The sequence below is a fragment of the Brachyistius frenatus genome, unplaced genomic scaffold, assembly GCF_029030835.1.
Source record: "Brachyistius frenatus isolate BFR_SWC_R1_liver_20210118 unplaced genomic scaffold, ASM2903083v1 Contig_117, whole genome shotgun sequence".
In the NCBI taxonomy this organism is placed as follows: Eukaryota; Metazoa; Chordata; class Actinopteri; family Embiotocidae; genus Brachyistius; species Brachyistius frenatus.
Genome location: NW_027210716.1, coordinates 1,233,536 through 1,259,831, shown reverse-complemented (window position 1 = coordinate 1,259,831; position 26,296 = coordinate 1,233,536). Strand labels below are relative to the sequence as shown.

Genomic DNA, 26,296 nt, shown 5'->3' with positions numbered 1-26,296 from the left:
CACGGCTGTACCGCTCGCGGCACACGTTCAAGCGTTTCTCCACGTTCCTCAACATCTGCCTTTAAAAAAAAAAAAAAATGCGCAGAAAGACAGGCCACCATCTTTACTGCCCTCATCGGTGGGAGAGCCCTAATGTCAAACCCCCTTTTACTTCAACAAAAAAAGTACACTGAAAAACATCTTCAGTGTTTGTACAATTGATCTTTTCTTTTTTTTTTTTTTTTTCTCTCTCTCTTTTGGCCAGAAACCAAAGACTAACGTGATATCGTTCCTCGAACGAGCAGAGAAAACTGCCCCAGCCAACGCGCACGTCCCAACGACTACGGGCAGCTTTCGGCCGCTTCGACGTTGGCTACGGGATTCAGAGAGAAGCGCACTCTTGCGGCAGCGCGCGAATTATGTTCACGTCCTCGTCGATTTGATTGTTTTGGCCCGTGCTGTTCCTCCTACTGAAGTGTAACGATGGAAGACCGAGTGCCGTCTTTGATAACGCCGAGGGAGTCGTCACGGCCGAGAGAGGCGACGGAGCTGTCAGTCAAACCCAGTCTGGACACGCCCACAGTCCGCAGAAGAGGCCTGATTAAGGCGTAAGTGAAAACACTTCAGTGTGCTTCCGCTGTTTGCCGCCTTTTCAATATTTACATCTAAAGTGGAAACGACGTTGTGAGCGAAACGCCGAAGCCAATACTGCAAACGCCTGTATCCGTCCAGCATTCATTTGGAGTCGAGTTTCTGGTCCCCTGATGGATGCAAGTTGAATATTCACTTGATTTCAGCCTCCTCTTTGGCAGCCAGATGTTATACTACGCTCCACAGCTCCTTCTGGCAAAACGAGGTTGTTTTTTTTCTTTTGCCATTTCTTGGCAGTGTGGGTTTTTACAACTTTTTGTTTTTTTTTGTTTTTTTGCTCTAAACATGTAAACATAACATTGATTGGCGGTCTTAAAATTATTCTCAATGTGGTACTGTAATAAAAGGACCTAAAACTGCATTTATAACTTTTTTTTTTTTGGTAATATTTACCATAAACTGAATGTCAAGAGTAATGATGGGAATTTCTTCTTCTTCGTGCTCAGCTCGGGCAATAGGACCACAAACCAGCTCACAAACCGTTCATTTAGCAGCTACCATCTCTGGCTTTTTATTATTCAGCCATATTTTGACCTATTTATTCACGGACATCGCTTTAATTACTCCAATTATGTACTGGACCTTATAATTTCTTAGAATACCATTTTTTTGACATTATGTTGGGTATAAGAAAAATAAACGCTGTCGTGAAGCTTTCTGGCCTTTTATCTTCAGAACTGCGGTGCCGGACGCCACAACAAAGTCAACCGAAGGTTGTGAGTAGACCCGGCTTGATGCGAGTCTTGTCCAACAAGTTCTGCCCTTTGTGTTGTTTGTTACTAAAACTCCGCCGGATGCTCTTTAATTTACAACCGCAGAACCGTCACTCATCCCGGTTTCCGCTGTTCACGTCACCTCCCCCCCCCCCCCCCCTTTTTTTTTTGTGATCAGTGATCAGTCTGCCGTGATAAGAGGTCTATCCTGCCTGGTGTTCCTTGGAAAGAAAAAATTCAGACACGAAGCCGGCTCCCATCGATCAGGTGAGGGAGCCGGCCCGATACGTCACTTAGTTTAAGGCTAATTGCTTGCCAGACGTGGAAGGCTTTTAACCAGCGTTCCCCTCGTTTATCTGCTCCTCAAGACGCTTTGTACGAGTGGATCGTTAAACTAAAGAGTGTACTACTGAAGGCTGTTAAATGTGAAGATTCAAAATGAGTGCAAATTAAGAAAAACGTTTAAAAGATTCCCCAGACACAAAACAAACTCTGGAACCAAACAAAAAAGGACAAACAGAGGAACATGAAATCACTCACAGCAGTCTAGTTGCAAACAAGGACACAAAAACCTTTAATTTAAATAGGAGGAAAAAAAAAAAAAAAAAAAATCACATAAAAAAAACTGTACAGAACATTGAACATTGACTTAAAGTTCTTAAATAAAAGACCAACCCCTCCCAAAAATAACTAAAATAATAAAACGATAACAAAGTGGGATGGTGTATGATACATTTTGTGCAAAAGAAGTTTTTAATTGATTCTTCCCAAACTGCACATTTCAATGTGAAGAGTGCCTCTCTCCACTCAGCGCTCCCCTGTGACGGGAAAACACGAGAGTCCCTCCCCTAAACCTCAGCATAGTGTCTTTGATGTGAAAGAACCCAAAATCCAATAATAAAATAGATTTATATTTTAAATATATATTTATATACGAAACATGCTGTACATAATTTCAGAGATTAGAGAAATCCCTTTTTCTTTTTTGACACCCAGGTCTGTCTGTTAACTTGTGCTTTCTTGACTCCCAGCGAAGAAAGGACGAAGAAAATATACAGCAAAACTCCCCGTCGCTTTGGATACAAAATGAATGAGGAGAAAAGAAAAACCGAAAACAGCACTGATCAGAAAGTCTGTTTTTCCTGAGCGGAGGGAGTTACTAACGTGTTTTTGAGAGGGATGCTGACACACCTATGTTTTGTCCCCGGTCATAGCTTCTTCACAGCAGAGTGGCAGAAATGTTTAAAAAAAAAAAAAAAAAAGAAGCTTTGTACTGTTTATGTCCCTTGTTTGGATGTAAGGAGCTTAAAGTGGGAAGAAAATACAAGTGCTGCAAAGACAGATTTGAAAGAGATGTGGCTTTAACAGCAAGCGGGACGCCTCTCCGATCCAGAGAGAGTAAAAAGGGTCTTCTTTATGTAACATCAGTGTGACCCAGTATTCAACCTGCCTCACGACTGTGACACTTTTTTTTTTTTTTTTAAGTCCCCTTTCAGTTCGCACAAAAAGCCTTCCCGCAGAAGAAGCCAATTTCTTTCCCGTTGTGGACCCTGAGAACGCTGGCCTCCTCCTCAAGTTTCCTGCAGGTAAGAAAACTAGCATCCGCTGAATAATGCTATGGCACAAAGGTTATTTCAGACTCCCGTGAACACAGCCGGGCCCACGGCCACAAAGCCACCGGAGCTGTTCAGCGCTTAGTTTCGGTGGGACTGCCAGCGTCTTCGCTCTCGTGCGTTTCACGTTGGACTTAAACTCACTCAAACTCCCGATCGGCATTTTACTTTGCTTTTCACTGGTCGAACAAAACGAGTGCAAGAGTGGGAAAGAAACCAATTTAAAAGTGTCTTCTCAGGAATACTTCCAGTTATATTACACTCTTATTAAAAAAAAAAAAAAAAAAAAAAAAAGAGCCACTGGTGAGATGATACAAATGTGATGACACCAAACAAACTGAGGGAGGGGAGGGGAGGGGAGGGGAGCGGGTGCAGTTGACAGAAGGCAGATTTTCCAATTCAATAGATCAGCACACCATAAAGACAAACCCCGTTAAAGATATCTGTAAGACAATATTAATCAAATAAATATTCCACCTTTTGCTTTCAGTATTTCTTCAGCTCTGTGTCCAACTAAAACGCTGGATGTAACTGTTGTAGCGACAGCAGTAGTAGTGGGTATATTAGTAGTAGCAGGAGATGCAGAAGCAGTAGTATAGTAACAGGAGGGGCCGTGCTGCAGGCAGGAGAAGACACAGCAGCCTGGGACCCTGCTATTTGGAAAAGCCACGAGCCGACCGGGTCTGATCAGAGAGGGCGTTATTGATTGGTTATCCGAAGAAAACAAACTCAGTGCATCTTGAACACCGAGGGACTTCTTCAAGTAAAAGAAAACAACAACAACAAAAGGACATTCCACTCATCAAAACAGAAAAAAAAAAAAAAAAAAAAAAAAAGGCTTTAAGTTTCTAAACACTCCTAGTTTTGTTGATTTGTGATCAACACAATTTTCACAGATTGGACTCGTCCTCGGCACGATCCTGATCACTGGGAACCAGCAACGCCCGAAGTCATCCCACATCTCTATGTTGCTAGTCAGATTCAGATTCTCGTGTCCAGGCCTGAATCCACTGTAAACTAGCAGTAAAAGCACCACGTCGGCGGGGATGGGAGGGAGCTTTTTTGATCCCTGCAAAATAACTGTTGTCAGGCACCTCTGCGGGAAACAGGCCAGAGGACAAGGATGACATTTTAGTTGGATGTTTTTTTTTCCTTGTTGAATATTTGTATTGTGCAGGGGAGAAGTGGAGGCTCCTGAAATTGTTCAAAATGTCCAACTGTAGGTCCAGTGAGGGTGGTGAAATGGGGGAGAACAAAACAAGGCTTATCGTGGTTTCCACATGTCCTTCACTTGCACATACAGCGACATACGGAGCCTTTGTTTTTGTTTTTTTTATTGGTTATGCAAAAGAGAAACTGCTGCTGCAAATGTCAAGTGAAGACAGTCAAGAGGCAATCCTCTATCCTCCAGTATAGAAAAATAAACAATCCTCAAACAAAATATCCCTTATAATTGCACTGGCCTTTGTGGCCTGTCACTACAGTTCCAACCAGAAGGTTGTCCATAGAGACACGGAGTGCCTTTGTCAGAAAAACAGTTAAGAATAAGTACATCATCAGGCCCTTTTGAGTCGTGATGAAAGCTGACTTTGGAATAAACAGGTTGGCTAAAATCATTTTCATGGTCTGACGTGCGTCAGCTCAGCATGCTAACCGATGTGTAACTCCTCTGGCTGAGAAGCAGAGGGGTGATGTGGAACTACCCAGATCCATCCAGTATTGCAGACGGCCATTAGACGATTGACAAATTGTGGTTGCACCGAGTTAGTTAAACAAGAGTTGATGGAATGAGTCCGGCCTGGGCGGACCAGGCCCGGTTCACATTCGACCGCAGGTGTCTCCGTCACTAGAAAATGTCAGTTGGGGTCATTAGTGCAGACTCAGCGCAAGTGATCAAGTAAAGGCAGCTCTGTGGATTCCTCTCTGGGGGTGAGGGGGTCCCCTGAAGACAGCAGGGCTGGATCCATCAACTGAGTGGCTCCCAAAGGATCTTGTGTCAGACTGGCCTCTTGTAGTGGGGCAGGAGGAGTAGGCTGGAAGAGACATTGGAACAAAGGTAAACGGGTGAAACAGCACACGGCATGCTGTGGCAAGCGGGGATGGGCCATTTTAAGGAAAGACCACCGATGAATAGAAAACGCCAATATTTGATAGGATAGTCTCCTCACCTGTGTGCGTATGGTCTGTACTGTTCCTCCTTCCCCCTCCACTGCCGCTGGTCCACTAAAACCCTTCCTGCCTGAAAAACTCCACTTGCCAAAGTGGCTCTCGTAGTGTAGTGCGCTGCCCTGGCCAAGGCCAGCCCGCTGGCCCGCTCTGTGCCCCGAGTTCTCCAGGAGACTCACTGGGCAGAAGCGCTCTGGGCCTGGCAGAGCTGGAGGAGCCACAGCGCTGCTGAAGGAGAGCTGGGAGCTGGACAGCTGCTGGCCCAGGAGGCCCTGGATGGATGATGTACGCTGCAGGGATGTGAGCAGGCCTGCCTCCATTCTGCCCTCTGATTGGCTGAGCAGAGTTAACGGGAGAGGTTGAGGGTGGTGAGGCCAGCTCTGAGTAGGACCCACAGGGTTGTCTGTACCTGAAATGCAAGACAAAAAAAAAACATGTCAGTAATTCATCTTCAACTTGATGTAATAACGTCAAGATAAAACAGAACGGAGCAGGTTGGAGGTTTTAGGGACACACAATAATGTTGGTACTGTTTTGTGACTTTTATCTTCTAAAAAGGACAGGCCATCCCTGACAGCCGCCATCATGTCCTCTGACAAAATGTCCCGCTTTGGTCACATGATGCTAACTAAACTATGTCCGTGACAGCCGAGGTCTTACCCATGGAGGGCTGGACAGTGGTGATGTGTGGCTGGGGAAGGCTGGAGGCCGGTGTGCTCTGGGTGGTGTGAATGGCTGGGTTGGTGGAGATGGAGGTGGAGCCGCCTCCACAGTCTGAGTCCTCAATGTTTCCCCCGCTGTTGCAGCCGGCACCGCAGCCCTTCTGTAACCTGCAAGGAGACATTTATCACAGGTTACATCACCTTCCCTGAAATACATGTGTACATGTATCGCAATAAGTGGTGAACATGTACCTGTCCCAGCTGCTGATGAGCCAGGTATAAATGTTGTGTGGGCTGACCGGTCCGCCCCACACAGACCGGAGCTGGCTGTGCCCCCCAGCGTACGAGGTGGTGAGGGGGGACACGTAGATGGGGTAGCCGATGGGCTGGTCGCACGATGAGTTGATCATATTCCTCAGGGCCTGTTTGGCGTTCTGAATGCTTCCACGCTCGGGGTTACGGTTGCGCAGGAAAACCAGCTCCTGCTGTTGCCCCGCCCACAGCCCACGCACACACTCCCTGTTGACCTGTAGGGGGCAGCACAAAGGCAGATCAGTGGTGGAGCAGAGAAGGACGGACTGAATCTAAAAATATCTATCCGGCTCAAAGTAAAAAAAAAAAAAAAAAAAAACAACTCCCGCACATGAGAACTAATAAAGTGATACAACAATGATAAATGAAACGGACCGTACGTAAACCATGTCAGAGACAACAAGTGACAAACGAGAGGAGCTGTGACCTTGATGACTCTGAAGCTGAGGAACCTCTTGTTGAGCATGATGATCTTGTACTCGTCGCTGCCGTCATCCATGATGTGGCGCAGTGCGAGCAGCGAAGGCATGTTTGCTAGAATAGCACTGCGCCACACGGGGTCGCCCTCGTGCGATATCAACATCTTCTCTTCGTTGGCCGTGATGGCGTCATACAGAACCATGGGATCCTCATATTCATCTGGAGACGTAAAGTGGTCCTGGAAGAAATACAGGTTACAGAGTTGGTCTCACATCATTCCTGTAGCCGCAGGACCAGTTTTCTTCTTTTGTAGGAAATGCTACCTGATGCAGTTTGAGAGACATCCGTACTCCCGGTGCCACGACCCGGTTCAGCAGGTCCATGTCTGCAAACACCCATTCATCCCTGGGGGACGTGATGCGGAAGTCTCCCTTGAAGAGCGCATGGAGGCCGTAGAGAAACGGCTCCAAGCTGTCCAACGAAGAAACAGCAGAGACTCTTGCACATTGCCGACGTATACAGATGGAATCGGCAACAGTGATGGACACGGTCGGGTGGTCTTACCTTGCAGACATGCTGTGGGAGGCCGTGCCTAAGGCTCTTCTTCCCAGGATACACAGGCCAAAACACAGGTTGACAAGTGGAGAATCTCGTTCACAAGTTACCGGCTACAACACAGAAGTCAAATTTAGATGGTGTACAATGTTGTATATTTAAAGTATTGCTGTTCTTTGTTCATTTGTTTTAGTATCTTTTCTTTTGTATAATAAGTAATATAAGGAAAAAAAGCCCTGACTAAGCATGGAAATGGACGGTACGAGTCAGATTAGTTATCTGTAGGACCATCAATCAAAGCAAGCAGCTCTTGGCTTGATTTTAGAAAAGGTTAATCACAGGATAGAAACGCAAAGCCCCACATTTCTTTATTCAGTATCTCTTAATGCTTTTCCCTTAGTTCCACTTTTCTTTACTCAGTTTTAAAAGGCTAGAATTAATTTGATTTGCAGAATAATGCTGCAGTTCAATTGTTTAAATGGCTGAGGGCAGGATGCATTTGGTTATATTTTAGCCAATTATCTGAATCAGGAAAAAGAACCCAGATTCATGTGAGATTCTAGTGTAGCTGGAGACTCTCACCGTTTGCCGCCTGCTGTTGCAATACTGGATCCAGTCCAGGTAAACCATGCAGAATGAGGAGGGGGTGATGCCGGAGGCTCGATGATCGTAGTCCTCATCGATGTTCAGGTTGAAGGTGGGGTCACTGTCGACATAGTTCGGCCCGAGACAAGGCCGCAGAGCCTCCTGAACCGTCTCATTAGTCAGCCACTCTTCCAGCTTTGAGGATCGACTCACATAGTAGATGATGCTCTGTTGGAGGGAACAAACACACGTTGCACCTTATTCACTCCTCAAGCATTTAAAACTGAAGATCGAGGGTTACAGTTATCATTTTAATACAACAGGCTGACTGTGCATTAACACGGTTGGACGAAAAGTGTGAGCATATATTACATTACTATCGTGTATTTAAAACAAAAGCCAATTGTTTAGTCCTTTTCGGGCTCAACATCTCCCGTAGAACAAAAGAAGCTTCAGTAGTTAAAGCCGAGTAAGAGCATATAGAAAAAGAGAACTCCCTTGGCGAACGGCTCACCTTGACATAGTATGTGATGAGGATCTTACGAAGGTCAAACACTTGCAACATGGAGGCTGCGTTGTTGTCGCTGATGCTGTAGCCTTCCAGCACGTACTTGGTGGCCGCCACCTCCCAGGCGAGCCAGCGCTGTCCAAAGGCAGCGTTGAAAGACAACATGTGTGGCAGATGACCCGGTTCACAGCAGCAGCAGCCCTCGTCCTCTTCCACCCCCTCTGTGATTGCCTCCACCTCCCTCTGCTGACAGTAGGTACCTGGACAGAGGTGAAACATGAGGACAAGCTGCTCAAGCAAAGAGCTCCAACAGATGAGACTTCCTGTGAAAAGCATGACATATTAAGAAGAAAATCTTAAATTAATGTAAAGAACTTAACTTTACATTCATTTATTGTCCTAAATACAAGCCCCTACAAAAAAAAAAAAACATTCTCTGTGTGCATAAGAAAACTAATTTTAAAATAGGAGATTTTATAAATTGAGATGATAAAGTGACAACATCTTTAGAGAGTGACGTACAGCATTCTTCTTAGTCCTGAACAACCTTAAAATAAATCTACGGCCATGAAACTGATCTTTTTAGGAATAACAAAATGCTGTTAGGAAGCTGACCTGATCAGATGCCTCTTTTTACATGAATACTCCATCTGATCTCTATAAATAAATGCCATTCTGTCACAACACTTAACTGCAAAGAGCTGGTAAACAGCTAAAAGTGCACTCATGCTGGACGCTCCAATTATCATCAGCCCCCATCATCCCCTGCCACTGACCTCTGAACTCTAGCCCCCTAAGCTGGAAGGTGACCAGGCCGTTGCCGATCTCGATGATGTGCACCAGAGCGTTGAGGTAGTCCGACGCCAGGATGAAGCAGTCGCCCGTGCTGTAGTTTCCCCAGCGGCCGAGCAGCAGGTCTCCACACAGGCTGTGCTGCAGAGAGCGCGTCAGATGCTCGTAGAAAATCGAGTTCAGATTGTTGTCATCAGCACCTTCAGGAAAAGAACAGACCATCACCATAGCGACAAACCAAAAACAAACAGGAGCCTGATAGACACGATTAGACGGTGAGAAAACACTGCGGTATACCTGGGTTGCGGTCTAACTGAGTGGCAAGTCTGGTGTTTGAATGATCGACCCGCTTGGTGCTGCGAACGTGACAAACTTGGATTAGAGCTGAATGGAAATACTTTATGTTTGGATTGTATAAGCTTCAGTTACACACTTGCACAGGGAATTATATCAAACACGTACTTGTAGTCTCGCTCCCAGAATTTTACGGGTCTGGTGTATGAGGTGACAAACACAGCGCTGCCTAGAACAGGATTTAGAGGCGTGGAAAAGAGGGCAGAAAAGATGGCCTGGACAAAAAGCACAGCAGAGTCTGAAGTAACAAGAGTTAAGGGCCATAAACAATTTGGTAAATATCTCCCATACTATCAAAATAAAAACAGAGTGCCATAATGCAAATCAGTACAATAGCCCTGCAATACAAAGTAGCTTATAATGTTCAGTTTATGTTGACTGGGTCAGATTTTGAAGCTACAGTTTGCTGATGTATTACACTTTAAGGTTAGAGCTTGTGTATTTTTACTACCACGTATTCATAGGAACTGAAGGATACGGGGCACAGCAAAGGGTTGAGCAAAAGCGTGAAAGGCTGAGCCCCAAGTGATCTGCCAGGGGGCGATGTAAGTCAACACAAAGCGCAGCTTGTACAGCAGGTCCCACATCTGAGAAGTCAAAGGATAAATCAAGATCACACAAAAAAGTGTATGTAGATGTAACAGAGATTGAGATGCAGATATCCTCTGTGGACAACAAACTGTTTCCCCAAGTAGAATAAAGTCAAATGAATGATTTGTGAACATAATACAAAGAAGATCTGTTCCTGTGATCTGACCTTGCTGAAGAGAATGGACATGAAGTAGTAGTCAATCAGGAAGGTCTCCGAAAAGTGCGGATAGTCAAAGTGGAAGAAGAGCGTGGTGAAGCACAGCGTGACGTACTGCTGCGACGGGGTGCAGAAGGACAAACGCAGCAGCTTCATGCCTGCGACTGAGATGAAGAGAGCTCGGCTGCTGGAGGTATTGAGAGAGATAGAGAGAGACACCAAGGAAATCAGTGACACATCCTGACATCACGGCTAAAACCCAAAACTAAGAAAAGACATCTCCAAACCCAGACCAAGCAGCTGTCTGCGTGAGCTACAGTTGAACTCCTGTCTGTGTGTCAACGCCGGAGTCGACAATTCACATGTGCAAGTCACTCATTAACCAAAACTCAGGTCTGTGTCATCCAAATGCAGCTCTCAAAATCACTGGGAACTTCTAACTATGAAGATGTGTTTTGTAATGAATAAAAAGTAGCTTCCAAAGATCCTTCTATTTTTATTAAAACTCAGTGCACCATTCATTTAAAAGCACTTAATACCCACTGAATATTTCCCTTCACCAGCAATTTTTTTTTGAATATCATAAAAACAAAAAAAGCTTTCACCCTGAATTTGCACCAGAACAAGGTTTAATTAAATAATACATGTTTTCAATTTTCTCATGATGATTACAAGAAAAGTTATTAAAAATTAATTAGGGGAATGAAAAGTCAGGGAGAAACTGTAGCTGCAGAAAATAAACGGATTTCCCTTCACAGAGGCTCGTGTGGTCAAAGAGGAAACAACTGCAGGAGTATATTTGATGTACTTTGTGCTACTGAGCACAATCTGGAGAAAGAAATACACCTGGGGGAGACTCAGCATATCTACATTTGATGTTCTTCAGTTCCAACACACAGCTGTCAGCACATGGCCAAGGGGAGCAGAGATGAGGAATGGCGTCATGTATGGATGTGAAATGGTGGTAAACAGAATGACGAGAGGCTTACTAGATGTCCAGCTCTTTATGGTTCTGCCCCACTGTACGAGCCTCTGTCGTCAGGGAGTTGAGCACCACGGCCGGGTAGATGAAATATTTCTCCACGCACTGAAGCCACGCATACAGCTTCTCAAACCACATCAACTGAGCAGCATCTGGGGACCAAACAGAAAGCAAAACGGTCTTGCACAACTGTACCACCGTCCAAACTCGAGCTCTCCCTCTAAAAGCTGGGAAATAAATCTGAAAGAAAATGATTTCAGTTGAAAAAAAAAAAGAAGGTTTACACCACGGATAGTATCGTGTACTACTTCTGAAATCCCGAGCTGCAAATACGACTCAGGATAACATATCATCCCTGTGAGGAAGCTGTACAGGAGAAGGCAGCATATGAAGTGTGATTATTTCACATGGACTAAAACCTCTTGAGATCAAATGAGCCCTTAGTTTCAACACTGCTCCTTAAGTACTAATGTTTATTTATTCATTCTTAAACTATCAGTGATATTGGAAATATGCTGCTTGGTTTCAAAATAATTACAGCTGGTTGAAGCACTCTGTGCAGCAACCCATCAAGAGATGTTAAGGGTGTTTTTCTCAAAAGCACATTGACTCGAGATCTCACTGTTCTTCTAGCAGTTGTTTCTTTTTATACTTTGAAGACATTTTCAAACGCTATTTTCCTGTGCATGTGAGGGAAGATGAAAGAGTAGTCAGACACACACCTCGGACCTCAAACTGACTGTACTCTTTGGAGCGGAGCACTGGGTGAGCCAGGCAGAACCACGGCAGCTGTTTGCGTAGCTGAGGCAGCAGGTAGTGTGTAATGAAGCCTACGACTCCAGCCAGGATGTACAAGACAAAGCTGAGAGCAGGCTGTTGGTCGAGAGCAAAAGAGAGGAAAACAAGCGTTAAAAATCTAACATCTTCAGAGAACTGCAAGAAGAGGATCATAAACACTGCTCCGACTAACCTGAAGAGCGATGAAAACCGTGCTGGCACTGATGGCGAAGGTGATCACAGCCATGAGGGGACAAATGACCAGGTCTGAATGAAGAATCTCCTTCTGCAAAGAGACAGTGAGAGTTTTAACTTCCCCAAAAAAATGAAATCAAGACAGAAAAAAAAACTGTCCGGCTGCAGTCAGAGCAGCAAACTTTACCACAGAGTTACGCAGCTTCTCCGGGAGAGGGTCCTTGATCTCCACAGGGGGTTCTTCTGGTGTTCGGTTCTCCAGCTCTGGGAATAACTTAGACCGAACCAGTGACCTGATGCAAAAGGGGGAAAATGAATTTTGAGAACTAGAGCGAAAAGCTGAGGTGTAACATCAAAGTCTTTTCATGCCGTGTTGTGAAAGCATGTCAGCAGCAGAAGTGTCTGTCATACATCAGCGTCACTCCTGTGTGTGTAGGTCACTCGAGTTTTGGCAGACCTAGAACCAATTACACAATTCCTGCAGTTTCCCACGTCAAGCAGAAGAAAATAAACTTGGAGCTAAATATTTTATGCAGAAAGCGTGAGTAAAACTAAATGTTGTGCCAGATGGATGACTGAAAAACTTGGCTGAGATGCCCCCTCTGTAGACACGCCACGAGACACCTCTTAAAAAAAAAAAATCACTAAAAACAGGTTTCACATCAAATATTAGACTTTTAATCACTTTTTTTTTTTTTTTTTTTTGCAGTGTGACAATAACAAACTGCGTTTAATGTTTAGACTTGCTTCTTTTTCTTGTACACAGGAGAAAAAAAAAAAAAAAAAAAGATTCATGAATGACATCTAAAAATCACTGTTGACAATGTGAAACAGGAAATACTGACCACAGAATGGTGGGATCGCTGCTTTGGCGGCTGAGGTGGTAGGACAAGGCCAGGAGGAGGCCAGAAAACACAGAGAACAATACTGGCACATGGGCGTCTCCCCACGGTGCCTAAAGGAAAAAGGAGCAGATTAAAAAGGTGCCTGTCCACATCAATTCCTACAGCGATCAGAGTACCACACCCAAACTCCTCTAACTAGCACGGAAAACCTTTGTTTCACTTACGTTTATTGCACCGAGGCAAAATCCATACAGCAGAGCAGCCACCAACACGCTGCGTATGAGGCTGAACAGAGATGAGAGGGGGCTGGTAGTGGCTGAGGAGAGACAGGACAGAGTTCAAGATCAACTTCTGCTGGGTTCAGACTAGATTCACAGACCAAGAGACAAAAAAAACCAACCATATGCTCTCCTGGTGTGGATGTCCATGCTCATTTTTTTTTTTTTTTAGCCTTTTCTGAATACAGTCAGTATCAATAGTACTGCTATGGATGCCTGTGTTTACATTCTTGTTTCTAGAAGCCGATCCTGATGTTGTGAAGGACAGCAAATCATGATGGTTCAGCTCCCAACGTGTCATGTGACTCTCCCACGTCATGGCAAGAATTCAGGACTGTGCGATCATCTAACAAGTGACCATCTTATCAGACAAATATATCGTGCAGTCTGAATGCAGGACTGAACACAATGGCAGTTTCTAAACTGGTCATCTTAAAATGCTATAGCACTTCCCTCACTTCCTGACGGGGTATTACATCATCATCCTGCCTGCATGTCCTTACCAGTTCCACCAAAAATGTGCATGTCGATCTGCTCCAGCAGACACATCACAAAGGTATTGACCTGAGGTAGCAGCCCGAACAGGAAAATCACCGGGAAACACAAGGCAAACACTGAAAGAGGAAAACATTTTTTTTTTTTTTATAAACGTCTGTTCGAAAACAACAGCTCGACTAAATTAAACCACTAATCCACTCCAATATCAATCTGATGTAAAACGTGGTGTTCACAAACTAACCAATGAGCATGTCCCTGACACAGAGCAGGAAATGTGTGGAGAAGAAGGTGACACCGTAGAGGGAGAAGGGCTGCAGACTCTCAGAGTGACCCGATAGGTCAAAGATCCAGATCATCACACAGCACAAGCAGAAGTAGACTGGCCGACTGTACACAATGATCCAGTTATGGCCCTGTTAAACAAGACGCACAGTTATACCACAGGAACAAGGTGAAAGGTTTGTGCTCTGAATACATTTTAGAAAATAAAAGATGAAAAACCAGGACTCACATGCATGGGAGAGGCTGCATCTGGTTGTACACTCTGCAACAAAGAGGAGAGGAATTTAGGTTTCAAGTACATTTCGGACAATGACCAAAGCAGTGCAGAAAGAAGGAATGCCCAAAGAAAACAAGAATTTAATGCTTTTACACTGTATGCATTACATATATTGGATGGAATAGATCATTCTTTAAAGGTGGGCAGACATCGTTGGATTGATCCTAATATTTAACTGAAAAATTCCATGCAGATTGGATAGATTTATGACATGTCTGTAATTTTGGTCTTGCACTTTCAGCAGTTCTGCACTCAAATTTCCAACAAGACTGCTGCTCTCTCCCTGTTCTCATCCTACCTCAACGACCGCACCTACCGGGTAACTTGGAGAGGATCTGTGTCTGAACCTTGTCCTCTCACTACTGGTGTCCCTCAGGGCTCCGTCCTGGGTCCCCTCCTCTTCTCTCTGTACACCAACTCTCTTGGCTCTGTCATTCACTCGCATGGCTTTTCCTACCACAGCTATGCTGATGACACCCAACTGATCCTCTCTTTTCCCCGATCTGAAACACAGGTAGCAGCACGAATCTCTGCCTGTCTGACTGACATCTCAGTGGATGTCCTCACACCACCTGAAAATCAACCTCGACAAGACTGAACTGCTCTTCCTTCCGGGGAAAGACTCTCCCACCCTCGACCTGACTATTACCTTCAACAACTCTGTGTTATCCCCGACCCTGACTGCTAAGAACCTTGGAGACACTCGACAGTCAACTCTCCCTTACTGCCAACATCACTGCAACAACACGTTCCTGTAGATACATGCTGCACAACATCAGGAGAATATGTCCTCTTCTCACTCAAGGCGGCGCAGGTTCTGGTCCAGGCTCTGGTCATCTCATGTCTAGACTACTGTAACGCCTTCCTGGCAGGTCTACCTGTTAGTACCATCCGACCTCTGCAGCTCATCCAGAATGCCGCAGCTCGACTGGTCTTTAACCTCCTAAATTCACTCCCACTACTCCGCTCCACCGCTCCCTTCACTGGTTACCAGTAGCCGCCCGCATCCGTTTCAAAACATTGGTACTTGTGTACCGTGCTGTGAACAGATCGGGTCCAGTGTACATCCAGGACATGGTCAAACCTTACATCCCAGCCCGTTCACTCCGCTCTGCTTCTACCAATCAGCTTGTTGATCCCTCACTGAGCTAAACACTCTACAAAATCACGACTGTTTGCTGTCCTGTCTCCTAAATGGTGGAATGAGCTCCCCAACGACATCAGGACAGCAGAAACTCTGTACATCTTCCGCCGCAAACTAAAAACACACCTCTTCCGACTTTACCTTGAATAGTAGAACTTTAGTAGCGCTTAAAATGACACTTACTGATAGCACTTTGTGGTTTGGCTTTCTTGAAGAAATTGTATTTTCTTGATTCTTGTTGTTCTGGGTTTTGTACCCTCATGGTTGAAATGCACTTTTTGTAAGTCGCTTTGGACAAAAGCGTCAGCTAAATGAAATGTAATGTAATATAAAAAAGACTGATAAAATGTAGTGAGTTGGATTTAACAACACTAGAGGAGCATTCTACATTGCACGACTCCTGTAGTCTTGACAGCGGCTGTGCTGGGAAACAAATAAAACTGAAATTCACAGAAAAATGGGCCGCGATGCGTTCTAACATCTTACAGCCATCTTTTTGGAATAACACATTTGTCACCAAGAAAGATAAATATACAAGAGTCATTTTTGATGAAATCCAGTTGTGAGGTACCTTCAGTAAGGAGTACTGGCAGCTGGCGATGACGAGGCAGAACTGGAAGACCCAGATGTCCCTGAAAAAGCCCCGGAGCAGCAGGTGGAACCCGAGGAAGGCCACCAGACTGGCCAGCACCACAGCAAACACGTTCTCTCCCACACGGCGGTTCCTGGCAACAGAATGCAGAGCAATCAATATATGGACAACTTACCAATTATGTTTGGAAGCCATTGTTTCATTGCTTTTAATGCAAAAAAGGTTAAACCAGGAAAACTCCAATGTACTGAAACATTATTCGTTATCTATTAATTGAAGATTTTAGGGACAAGCACAAAATGCTTTGCCCTGGAGAACAAGGCCCCAAACAGAATCTGGTCTCTGTCCTGCTCCAACAGTCTCCTTTACCTGTCCAACAAGGCCAGAAGAGCCAATCGATCGTATCGAACCCTCAGCCACTTCCCAGGTAGCACCCAAAAGCGATAGTACTGTTTGGGTTTGGCTTTCTCCTCAATCATCAAAGTGTTTTCCTGGGACTCTTGTAGAGACTCATGATCCAGATCAAACTAGAGAAGAGTTGAGAAATTGCGATAAATTCAGAAGATGGAAAAACAAGGAAACGTCTGTGAAAGTCAGCTCTGTTCTCTGACAATCTACCTGCAATAATCTGCCACATCAAACATGAAAAACTGCTAACCTCGGGCATTTCCAGAGGCACTCTGCGCACCTGCATGCCCTGTAGAACCACTGGTCTGGGCTGCAGCATGGACATGACTGGTGCCCCTTCCTGGACCTCAGTGGAGGTGAAGCTCGAGGACTGGGACTGTCTCTCCCTTTCCCTGCAAGAGGAACATTTCATGGCCTTCTTGTCACTATTCACCATGTTCCCAAACAGCAAACTAACTCCTGTAGTCTTTTTTTTTGGGGGGTGGGGGGGTGGGGGAAGAGACAATAACAACTTAATTAACTTACTGCACTGGGTCCTCATAACCGCCTCCAGCAGGTCCAAATGTGTAGGACCTCTTCACTCCTGTTACACAACAGAAAGAAAACCAAAGATGGAAAACTTTCAATAGGGAATAATCTGCGACTAAAACACAAGAACTAACAGATGATACACTTGTGTGTAATGTTCCTCCAATTTTGTCAACATTGCATACATTTCGACACAACAGTACAACAGACCGACAAAGCACAGAAGGAAGAGGCAATATGGACCGAAACCGGACAAAGAAAGTAGGTTTGGTGCAGCTAGCGAGTGTCATGCCTTCACTCGTATTTTGAAGTTTGTACTAATTGTAGTTCCACTGGTCTCCACTGGTTGCCTGGCAACCACATGGCTGCCAAGCTAAGACATAGGTGGTATCAACCATATTATATAACTCTACGCATGAAAACTAATATTCACGTCACCAACATTTTTTAGCTATTCCTTTAAAGCCACCAACTCACCACTCTCGTCGTAGAAGTAGTGCACCGCCCCCTCGGATGTGTCGTCGAACGTGGAGGCCTCGTGGATGCCACTGCGGGGCAGCAGGAGCGAAGAGGCGAACTGTAAGGCTGACGGAAGTGTGCGAGTGCGTGAATGGGACGAGGTCCGAGCACGCTGAAGGTCCTGGAGGCTACAGAACAACAAAAAAAAACAACAAACACAAAATTGGCTCCAAAAGTGTAGTTTTATCTGCCAAGCTGGTTGCACGAGTGGTACTTTCAATTCATCAACGTTTTATCAATTTCTCTAAACGTTGCTGAGAATATTACTTTACATGGCATCAGTTTTCATTTGGATAGCTGATTCTTCCAATACATCACACTTTAAACTTGCTTCGACTGCTTGGCGAGACAAATAATAGAAAGAGTTGTAGGCAGGGCTTCAACTCCCGGCTGCCGAGCGGACTGACCTGGGAGGGGATCCCATGGTTGACGGGGGCGGTGTTGGGTTGCTGCCGGCATTGTGTCTCCTGCGTATGGCCTGGGTCCTCTTTACACTGCTGACCGATTCATGTTTTCCCCCATCCTCTGGAGCCATGGCTGGAGACGGATCATCGGTTACATCAGTGCAACGGTTTACATTACAAGGCACCAAAAATGAACACAGATATCCACCATTAGCCTAAAAGTGCCTCTGACTGTTATTTCAAATTCAAACAAAACATTAACAAACACGTTGCCTGAAGGAAATGATGAGAAACCCCACGGTAAGTACATGCTAGCTGTATTAATAAGGCTTAAACGAGGCATTAATGTTGATCGTCAACTGTAGCGTAATAAGTTATGTTACTGATTACTTCAAATAAATAGAGATTAAAGAACAATAGCCAAAGATTTGCATTAATACATTCATGATTTCCCTTTGGAAACAGGTCTGCGGAGGCATTAAGTGATGCTGCCCTTTAAGATGATCTTTGATTAAGATGTATTCATTTTCTCTGACTTTAACAAAGGCATCTATGCTACAATACACAGTGGAACAAACCTGACATCAATATATACTTTTGATCACACAAATAAAATTGCCGCAGTTTTAGTAAAGGGTGATTTGGTTCATACTAATGCTTATATTTTAGGGGTTGGGATGAAATTGCCATTTATTAACTTTTTCAGTTTATTCATAATTTATTTATTTGATTTAATTCAGAGCAGTTTGATTCTGAAAAATGTCTAGTGTTGTTTAATCTGGTTTCTGTCGGCTAAATAGATATTAGAATAAAGTCACTTCTATAACGTCATAAATAGCAATATTTCAACTTTGCCCTTGAAGGACCGCTAAAATGTAAATGTTGTGCTGGCTGCATGTTTATTTTAGAACTTAACTATGTGAGGATTTTATTCATTAATTTCTTAGTACTGAATGACTCAACCCTCCTTCAGCGCACTCGATCTGAGAAACTCCTTTTAGTTTCAGGTCAGGCTTGAATGTACTCTCATCTTCAAAAACACTTAATAATCTTGTGTTACTCCGAAAAAAACAAGCAGATTGGACAGAAGAGACTAAAACAAATTTACAAAAAAATCTTGAACCATGAATCATTAGATTAGATGTATTTGAAGGGACACTGCTCGCAAGAGGTCAAAGTTCATGGATAGCTATTTGGTGCTTTCACTACTTTGTAGGTGTCCAAGAAGGTCAAAGACGACGCTGCCCAGATTAATTCAAGCTGCTGGTACAATCTCCCTCCACGTTAAATTATAATAGTTGGTTCTGGAAAAAAATGTGACCTGTTCTGTGTTGGGGACACAGTGAACCTTCAGCTGGTTGCGTTTCTCCTGCCTCCAGATCAGTGGTAAGTTCAGGAAACGATTGAGAAAAGAACTGAGATTTCCTTTTGTACGTTAAATATAGCGCTCTTTGAATGCTCTGTACGAACATAGCAAAGCTTACAGCCCAGAACCCGTCTTCAGGGCTTCAGTCTGCCGAGGACGGCACAACTCTCGAGGTTCAATTTCCATTGTTTATACAGCGAGACATTATTATCACCTCTAGTCTACAACTACAAGCAACTCATCGCTGATCATAAGGACATGGCCTGTTGTTTCTTTGTTCGTTCTAAAATTCAAAAGGTCTCTCCAGACCCGTCCTGATGTCACAGGAAACATTTCTCTCTGCTGCCAAAACATAACAAAAATATGACCAAAACTTGAAGTGGCAGGGCAGCTCTTTTTCATCATCTTGTAATCTGCCAGACATTTATTTGGAGGTTTGTAAACTTCCAAAGATGAGTCACAAAATAGCACTGCTCTTAAATCAGTAAATGAGATGTTTACTTTCACATTCATGACCTAAATTAACCTCGAGAGGATTGTGACTATAACTCGCACGTCCAAATAACTAAATTTCTTCCGAGTCGAGGTCTGAGTCACGCAGCAAATTTTGTACACAGCGATTGCACGTGTCAACACTATTTACAGCTTGAGTAAATATTTATCTTTTTTTAGTTGCTACCACATAAATAAAGCTCTTGTAATTTCATAAGTCTTGTTAAATAAAAAGAATAATAATAAAAAAAACTGTTTAAAAATAACGTGTTTTTCACTTCCACATTTATTTCAGATAATTGAGTAAAAAAAAAAAAAAGGCTGGTTTTCCCTCGATTTATAATCACCAACCTTTTATTTTGTTTTGCAATAATTAAAATGGTTCTACGGGGGTATTAGAATCATAGATGCGGTGTACAGAGAGTGCTCAACTACAAGCTGAAGAGGCCGTCGTCAACCATTTTTGGCTGTTCATAATATGTTAAGAGATTGATGAACTAAGGGAACTACTGTCTGTGCTCTCAAATTGTTTAGACTAAATAGAGTACAAGATAAAATTCTTCAGTTGTGGTTAATAAATTATTTAAAGTAAATGATATCAAGCAGAAATTTCTTATCTTATTCTGTTTTATAATTTGGCCTCAGGGACTCCCTGGGTACCTGGCGTTGGGCGGCTTTTCTTAGTCCGTTGAATATTGCAAAACACATTGAAAACACTGCTCCATCCCAGGACAGGAAGTATTTCTAAAGCACACATGCTGGCCCACAGATTATGAACTCACCTCCTCCTACAGCTCCCTCTTCAACCAGCTCTGCTGCCCTCCAACCCATCTGGTTGCCAGTCCAAGAGCCTCCAAGCGAATCCAGCCGATGGTGATGAGTTCCAGGGAAGCCATCTGTGTGTACAGTGCGGGCTTCCAGATCAGACTTGGAGATGGTGAGAGTGCGAGGTGCGGGGGTGGAGGTGGAGGGCATCGTGAGCAGAGTAGAGGGCAGAGCAGCTGCGTTGCTCTGGCCTCCTCCTGCCCCGTCCATACTTAGCACTCTCGCATGAGTCTTTGCACTAGCCGTGCTAGAAGAGCGCTGAGCAGCACGAGAATGAGAGGGGCCAGCAGTTTCAGGTAAATCCCCGTCCCTTGGAGTGGGCAGTTGAGCAGCAGAGGGGAGAGGGGATATAATGCCAGTGTTAGCGAGGTCTGGGGAGTAGCAGGAGGTAGAGGAACTCGAGTCGTCGTCGTCATCGTCGTCGTCGTCGTCGTCCGAGCTGTATCGGCGCTGAGAGCCCAGACTGGAACCGGCGCTCATGTCGCTGCCATCGTCCTCGTCGCTGGAATCCTCAAACAAACTTTCACTGTAAGCCTTGGTACCCAGTCGGTTGCGCACCGGGATGTAATCTCTGTGTTGTCGATGATTGTGCTGACGCCTGTAAGAGCCACAGTCAAAACTACTGCTGCCCGCTCCAGCTCGCCTTCTTGGCGCTTTCCTCCGGCCCGGCCTGTGCCCCATGCTACTGCCGCTGGCCCGCAGCAGCTTCAAGTCTTTAGGGCGCACAACCTGCTGGGACTGCAGAGCCGGCTGATCGGACAGTAAGAAGGGGGTGGAGGATATGGGCAAAGCAGGCTCAGAACACACTAAACCCAGGGCCAGCCCTGAGGGCACTGAATTGGCCTGCCGAGGTGGGGGTAGAGGAGGAACTGGGACATTTCTGTCTAAATCATAAACCTCTGAGCGGCCACTACTTGAAGGGGAGGAGTTCTGGAGAGGAAGGGGCTGTGCAATGTCACAGTGTACGGGGGGCAAATCCTCTCCTTCAACAAGTGTCCGGTCCAGCCCCTGGCTGAGGGAGAATTCTTTGGAAGGGGAGCGCAGTAGCACACTGTCTGACAGATTGTCAGTATCACTGCCACCCTGTCCTGCTGGATCCTCTGTGAGCTTGAGGATGTTGGATCCTATCGCTGGTGTGGAGGCAGACGTCTGTCCGTCTGCAGGCCGTGGCTGGCTGAACGAAGGACTTTCCAGCTGAGTGGAATCAGTCTTTTCACTACGGTAACTGCTGACGGTGCTTAGCGTCTCACGGTCTGTGGTCGCTCCACCTGCGCTGAAACAACTGTCCGTGGATCCAGCAGCTAGTGCTACCCCACTGCGGCTGCCTGGGTGCTCAGTCCCAGGTGCAAACGCCACAGGGTCCAGGCCTAAACCCAGGAGATTTTCACTCAGCTCCTCACTTAAGCTGCTCTTAATAAGGGGACTGAGAGGAGTATCCCCCAGGCTCTCAGACTCGGCAGAGGGGCCAAGAGGAGAATAAGCCCCCAACCCATTGTCCTCAGGACTCTGATGAGACTCTGGTAAATCCTCTAACTGTTCTTTCTCGCCGCCATCTTCTTGACTTGAGGGTGAAGGGGGGATGGACAAGCACTCTCCAGGTTCTTCGAATCCAGCTGACACTCCGGATACTCCCATGAGACCTGGGAAATCTCCACCCAGAGCAGCAGCAAAGCAGGACTGGACCACACTGGGAGCTCCTGTGCAGTAACACAGAACAAAACCAGACTGAAATGCTTTTCTTTCTTTTTTTTCTTTATATTCTTTTCATTGGATAGATTTGTATGCAAGTACTGGTATGCCTATAGCCCGGCTTGATTTCCTACAGTAATGATTAGAAGGTGACTCAGTGTATTTAATGCTGATTTCTGATCAGAGTACCAGCAGACTTACTGATGATGTCCTGGGAACTCTGACGAAGGATCTGACGGTGGGCTGATGTAACAATCACATTATTGCTTCCCTGCTCCCGCATTATCTCTTTGATATCTGAGGTAAAAGGAAAGAAGACACTTAAAATGCAGACAGTTCTGATGCAAGATCAGTTCAGGCAAAGATTTAAGATTATCCATTATATACCACGGTTTAACATAAAACTCTGGCATGCAGAATAAAAAAAACACAGAACTCAGATACTTTACCCTTTGTGCCTCCTGTGTCTTCTAGCTGGGGCAAAAACTCCTGAAGAGTAAAGACACAAATAGGCAGTCAGTGCATGTCCATGACAACATTGGGATACAATTGAAATGTTTGCCGGATTGGCAAGGAAATCCAAATCTATAGTAAACTACTGTTGGAGGCAGTTTGATGCAGGACATTCAACATTTTCCGAGTAGAACTGGAGAAACGATGAAGGGAGAAAGGTCAAGACTGGTTATTGAATAAAGTAATCCTCACCGACACCTGGTTCAAGCCAAACAGAGAGTGCTGGGAGCTACAGCGCACCGGAGGGGTTGAGTTGACCTTCCGAAACACAGTCATCTCCACACCAACATGACTATTCCTGCGACAAAGTTACATTTAAATAAATGAAGCGATTTCATTTCACAGCACTGAGGCTGTATCGCTTTACTTCAAATACATCTTCTCTTGCCTGTGCTGATTCCCATCATGAGCACCTGACCCTTCATCTCCTTCCTCTGTCCTTGGGGCTTCAGCGGTGAGCGAGGCCTGCTTCTTCTCCACAATCTCGCCGAGGTCGAACATAGCATGAAGCCGGTAGTTCACCACCTTGATGGCTGTGAAAAAGATGGCCACCACAGCAGAGTATACGCCTGCCACCACCAAGCTAGGAGGAAGAGCCTGAGAGGGAGCAAAAGGATCATGAGAGGAATTACAAAAATGAGAAAATGCAGCCACTTCAAGACATAAGAGCCAGAAATCACTTGATGACAGCTGACAAATTCTCAGGGCTCATTTCAACAAGGAAACGTGTTGCTGTCCCTTAAAAGAATTTATCACTGATAACAGTAGAATTGAGTTGTTTAATACATTCAAACATTAGACTACTCTGTGTATCAGTACAATTTCAAAGGTTGTTGTAGCATCTTATTTAACCACACATGTGCAGGTAGAGATTCCAGTTTTCCCATATTGTTTCAAACACCAGTGGACAAATGTCCAAGTTTTTATCCATTCTGTTGTTATGTTTGTTTAGTATCTCCTACAGTTTGCATTTTAGACAACCAACTATGAGATAATGCTACTGTGAATATGTGTCTAAGATTCAGTCTATAGCTTAAGGACAGAGTTTGGTGTACTCCTCAGATTGAAAAGCCTCTTGAGGCACATTTGTGATTTGTGATATTGGGCTACAAATAAAATTGACCATGTATTAATTCCTTGTGAAGCCGTCACATCGGGAAAATAAAAGCAACTGTCGTGGACAAAATTTGAAAAATGGCTTAAAAGAATCTATGCCCAGAATTTAGCAGTTCTTTTGTTTATTTGCAGCTGCTGCAAAACTGTGCTCACCATGAACAGAAGAAAGGGGAAGGTCAGGAGAAATATCCAAAGGTAGAGGTGGAAGCAGTTGGAGAAGGTGCTCTGATGGGGGTCCACATACCAGCCTCCGGTAAGTGAAGCCCACACACCCTGTCGCAATATCTGAAGAGCCTGGGAACCCATCTCCACCTTCTGGTTCAAGCAAAAGCCGGAACACTTCCTCCAAGACTGTAGCTCAAAAAACTGTGCATCAGTTTGAGCCACGGTATCTTGTGTCTACGATGGCACTTCCATTGAGGATGGCAGGTTGACCAAGACTGTTTCATCAAGGACAATAGTTCTGTGTCTTGGGTATATATATATTTCAGTTGAGGTTAAGAGTCCTTGCATATTCTTGTGCCAGTATGTGGTCTCTCCTTGCACCGACGCTGCCACACTCTAGCGTAATCCTTGTTGGGTAATCAGGAGAGTGACTTTTTGGCACATTGGCAACCCACTGAATGCATGAAAAAACATTCATCTGGAAGAAAGAAAGAAATTAGTCAGTTTCCTTACACAAGGCTTACGTTTTAGACATTACACTCAGTGGAAAACATGAAAGCTAGGCAACAATCTGATCTAATCCAAACTACACTAATAATCTTCTCAACAAGTTTAAATATTGTAGCAGTCTCAAAAACACTTTATCCTTTTTAATGAGGAGTCGACATGTACAGATTTGTGGCAGACGGTGGTTTATTTTGTGTTGATTTAACCACAAACCAATTAATAGCAGCACTGCAATCTGTTTTCAGCCATTTGAATCTTTCACTCAGGTGAAACAGCATAAACAATGTCGAGAACAGGTAAATAATATTGAATATTAATATAGCACCTCCTTTCCAATATCACAACAAATTTCAATATAGTGAGTCACAACCCCCGTTTTATAGTTTGTATTCAATTCAAGAGATTCTTGCCAATACAACAAACCCGGTGCACATTTCAGTCGAGAAGAAAACCACATTAAAATGTCTTTGTAGTTTGTTTTACTTTAAATTGCTCATTACGACTATGAACGTGTACAGTTCCCCTCCTGCCTTCAGGCTGGCGTTGATTTAATTGATTTACTCGGGAAAGGAAAACGGTAATAACACCTTGAATTACTTAACTATGACTGCAGAGGAACAGTTTTCCACTGATCACTAAAAAGCAAAGTGAGGATGACATGAAGCTCACAGTGGCAGCAGCTAAATGAAATGAAAGTCTTAACGTTTGCCAGTAAGCCACATCAAAGCAACAGGAGAGCCACATAACACAGCAGATATACATCTCCCAGATTTCAGACAGCACGTCAAGGAGGTTAAAACTCCCTATTTTCGTGTCCAGGGCCACAAATAGATTAAAGTTTTCTGATTGACAAGAGCAAGCTAACAAACATTTTTTTTTTTTTTTTAGCATAGCTTGCGAACATTTTCTTAATCGCTTTCTGTTCAAATCGACGACGACGTCCTCCGAGAAAACGAAAACACGCCCGACGGTGAAGAAGTCGTCTGAAGCGGCAGACGGACGTGAAAATATCGGTAATTTGCAGGACGCTAACCGGCTAATGCTAGGCCGCGTTATACGAGCATTTTTTTTTTTTTTGGTTTTCAACCCGGAGAAACGTCCCGTCACAGCCCCCCCTCCCCGAAACAAACCCCGACGGAGCCGCTCACGTCGTCAGCTCGTATTTCGCCCCGGATAGCTCGACAGATGTTCATACTCGTGCTCACGGTGAAATGATTTCCCGATTTTGGGTCGCAGCGTAGCTTCCAGCTAGCCTTAGCTGTCCAGCCTGCCTCGTATCCTCCTTCCGCATCCAAGTCCTCTCGCCAAAAAAAGAATAAAAATAAAAAAATAAAAATAAAAAAAAAAATCTCAGAGCTTTCCTCCTCGGGATGCTAAAGAGAGAAAAACAACAACAACAACAAAAAACTGTAGCTTCACTTTTGTTGGCTAACTTATCCTCGTTTTCTTAAAGTCCTTCATCCTCTTTTGGCATTAAAGGGTCACCGACGTGGAGCGGAAGCGGAGGTCCCGTCTCATGGTGAACGACAGCTGTTTCTTGGGCAGAAACGGAGCCCGTGTTTTAAGTGTTTCAAGCGAGCTGGCTCACCGGGCAGCTAGCTGCGGCTAACAACTAGTTGACACGTGCACGCGTGCGCGCACGGACGGCACACTGCGGTCGAGCAAGAGAGAGAGAGAGAGAGAGAGAGAGAGAGAGAGATTCCCATGGCGCTGATTGGGTGTTAGCACTGACGTCATGGGGAAGGCTTTTTTTTTTCTTCTTCTCTTATTTCAAAATTGTCAAAATATCATAATCGCAAATACTTTTTTTTTTTTTGAATATGTGATTAAAAGAAT

General features: G+C 44.6%; 1 protein-coding gene across 2 annotated transcripts; it reads right to left on the bottom strand.

Annotated features, from left to right (window-relative positions):
* Positions 1–1,893: 1,893 nt before the first annotated feature.
* On the bottom strand, positions 1,894–25,838 carry LOC138629554 (pecanex-like protein 3). Of its 2 annotated transcripts, none has more exons than XM_069713326.1 (36): positions 25,609–25,838; positions 23,942–24,431; positions 23,061–23,269; positions 22,865–22,970; positions 22,609–22,648; positions 22,361–22,456; positions 20,428–22,167; positions 17,791–17,920; positions 17,342–17,511; positions 16,862–16,919; positions 16,587–16,728; positions 16,298–16,455; positions 15,908–16,061; positions 14,145–14,177; positions 13,875–14,046; positions 13,639–13,749; positions 13,082–13,173; positions 12,858–12,967; positions 12,200–12,305; positions 12,011–12,103; positions 11,763–11,913; positions 11,048–11,192; positions 10,068–10,245; positions 9,789–9,897; positions 9,419–9,548; positions 9,254–9,312; positions 8,941–9,156; positions 8,171–8,424; positions 7,654–7,884; positions 7,081–7,184; positions 6,840–6,987; positions 6,524–6,754; positions 6,037–6,311; positions 5,783–5,952; positions 5,125–5,531; positions 1,894–4,989 (listed from the first exon to the last, which is right to left on the bottom strand). In XM_069713326.1, exons 2-36 carry the CDS (start codon positions 24,092–24,094, stop codon positions 4,837–4,839), a joined length of 6,834 nt encoding a protein of 2,277 aa, XP_069569427.1. In that variant the 5' UTR covers positions 24,095–24,431; positions 25,609–25,838; the 3' UTR covers positions 1,894–4,836. The 2 variants fall into 2 exon arrangements, with proteins under 2 accessions (XP_069569427.1, XP_069569426.1); XM_069713325.1 differs by having other exon boundaries at positions 25,666–25,838.
* Between the last annotated feature and the right edge of the window lie 458 nt (positions 25,839–26,296).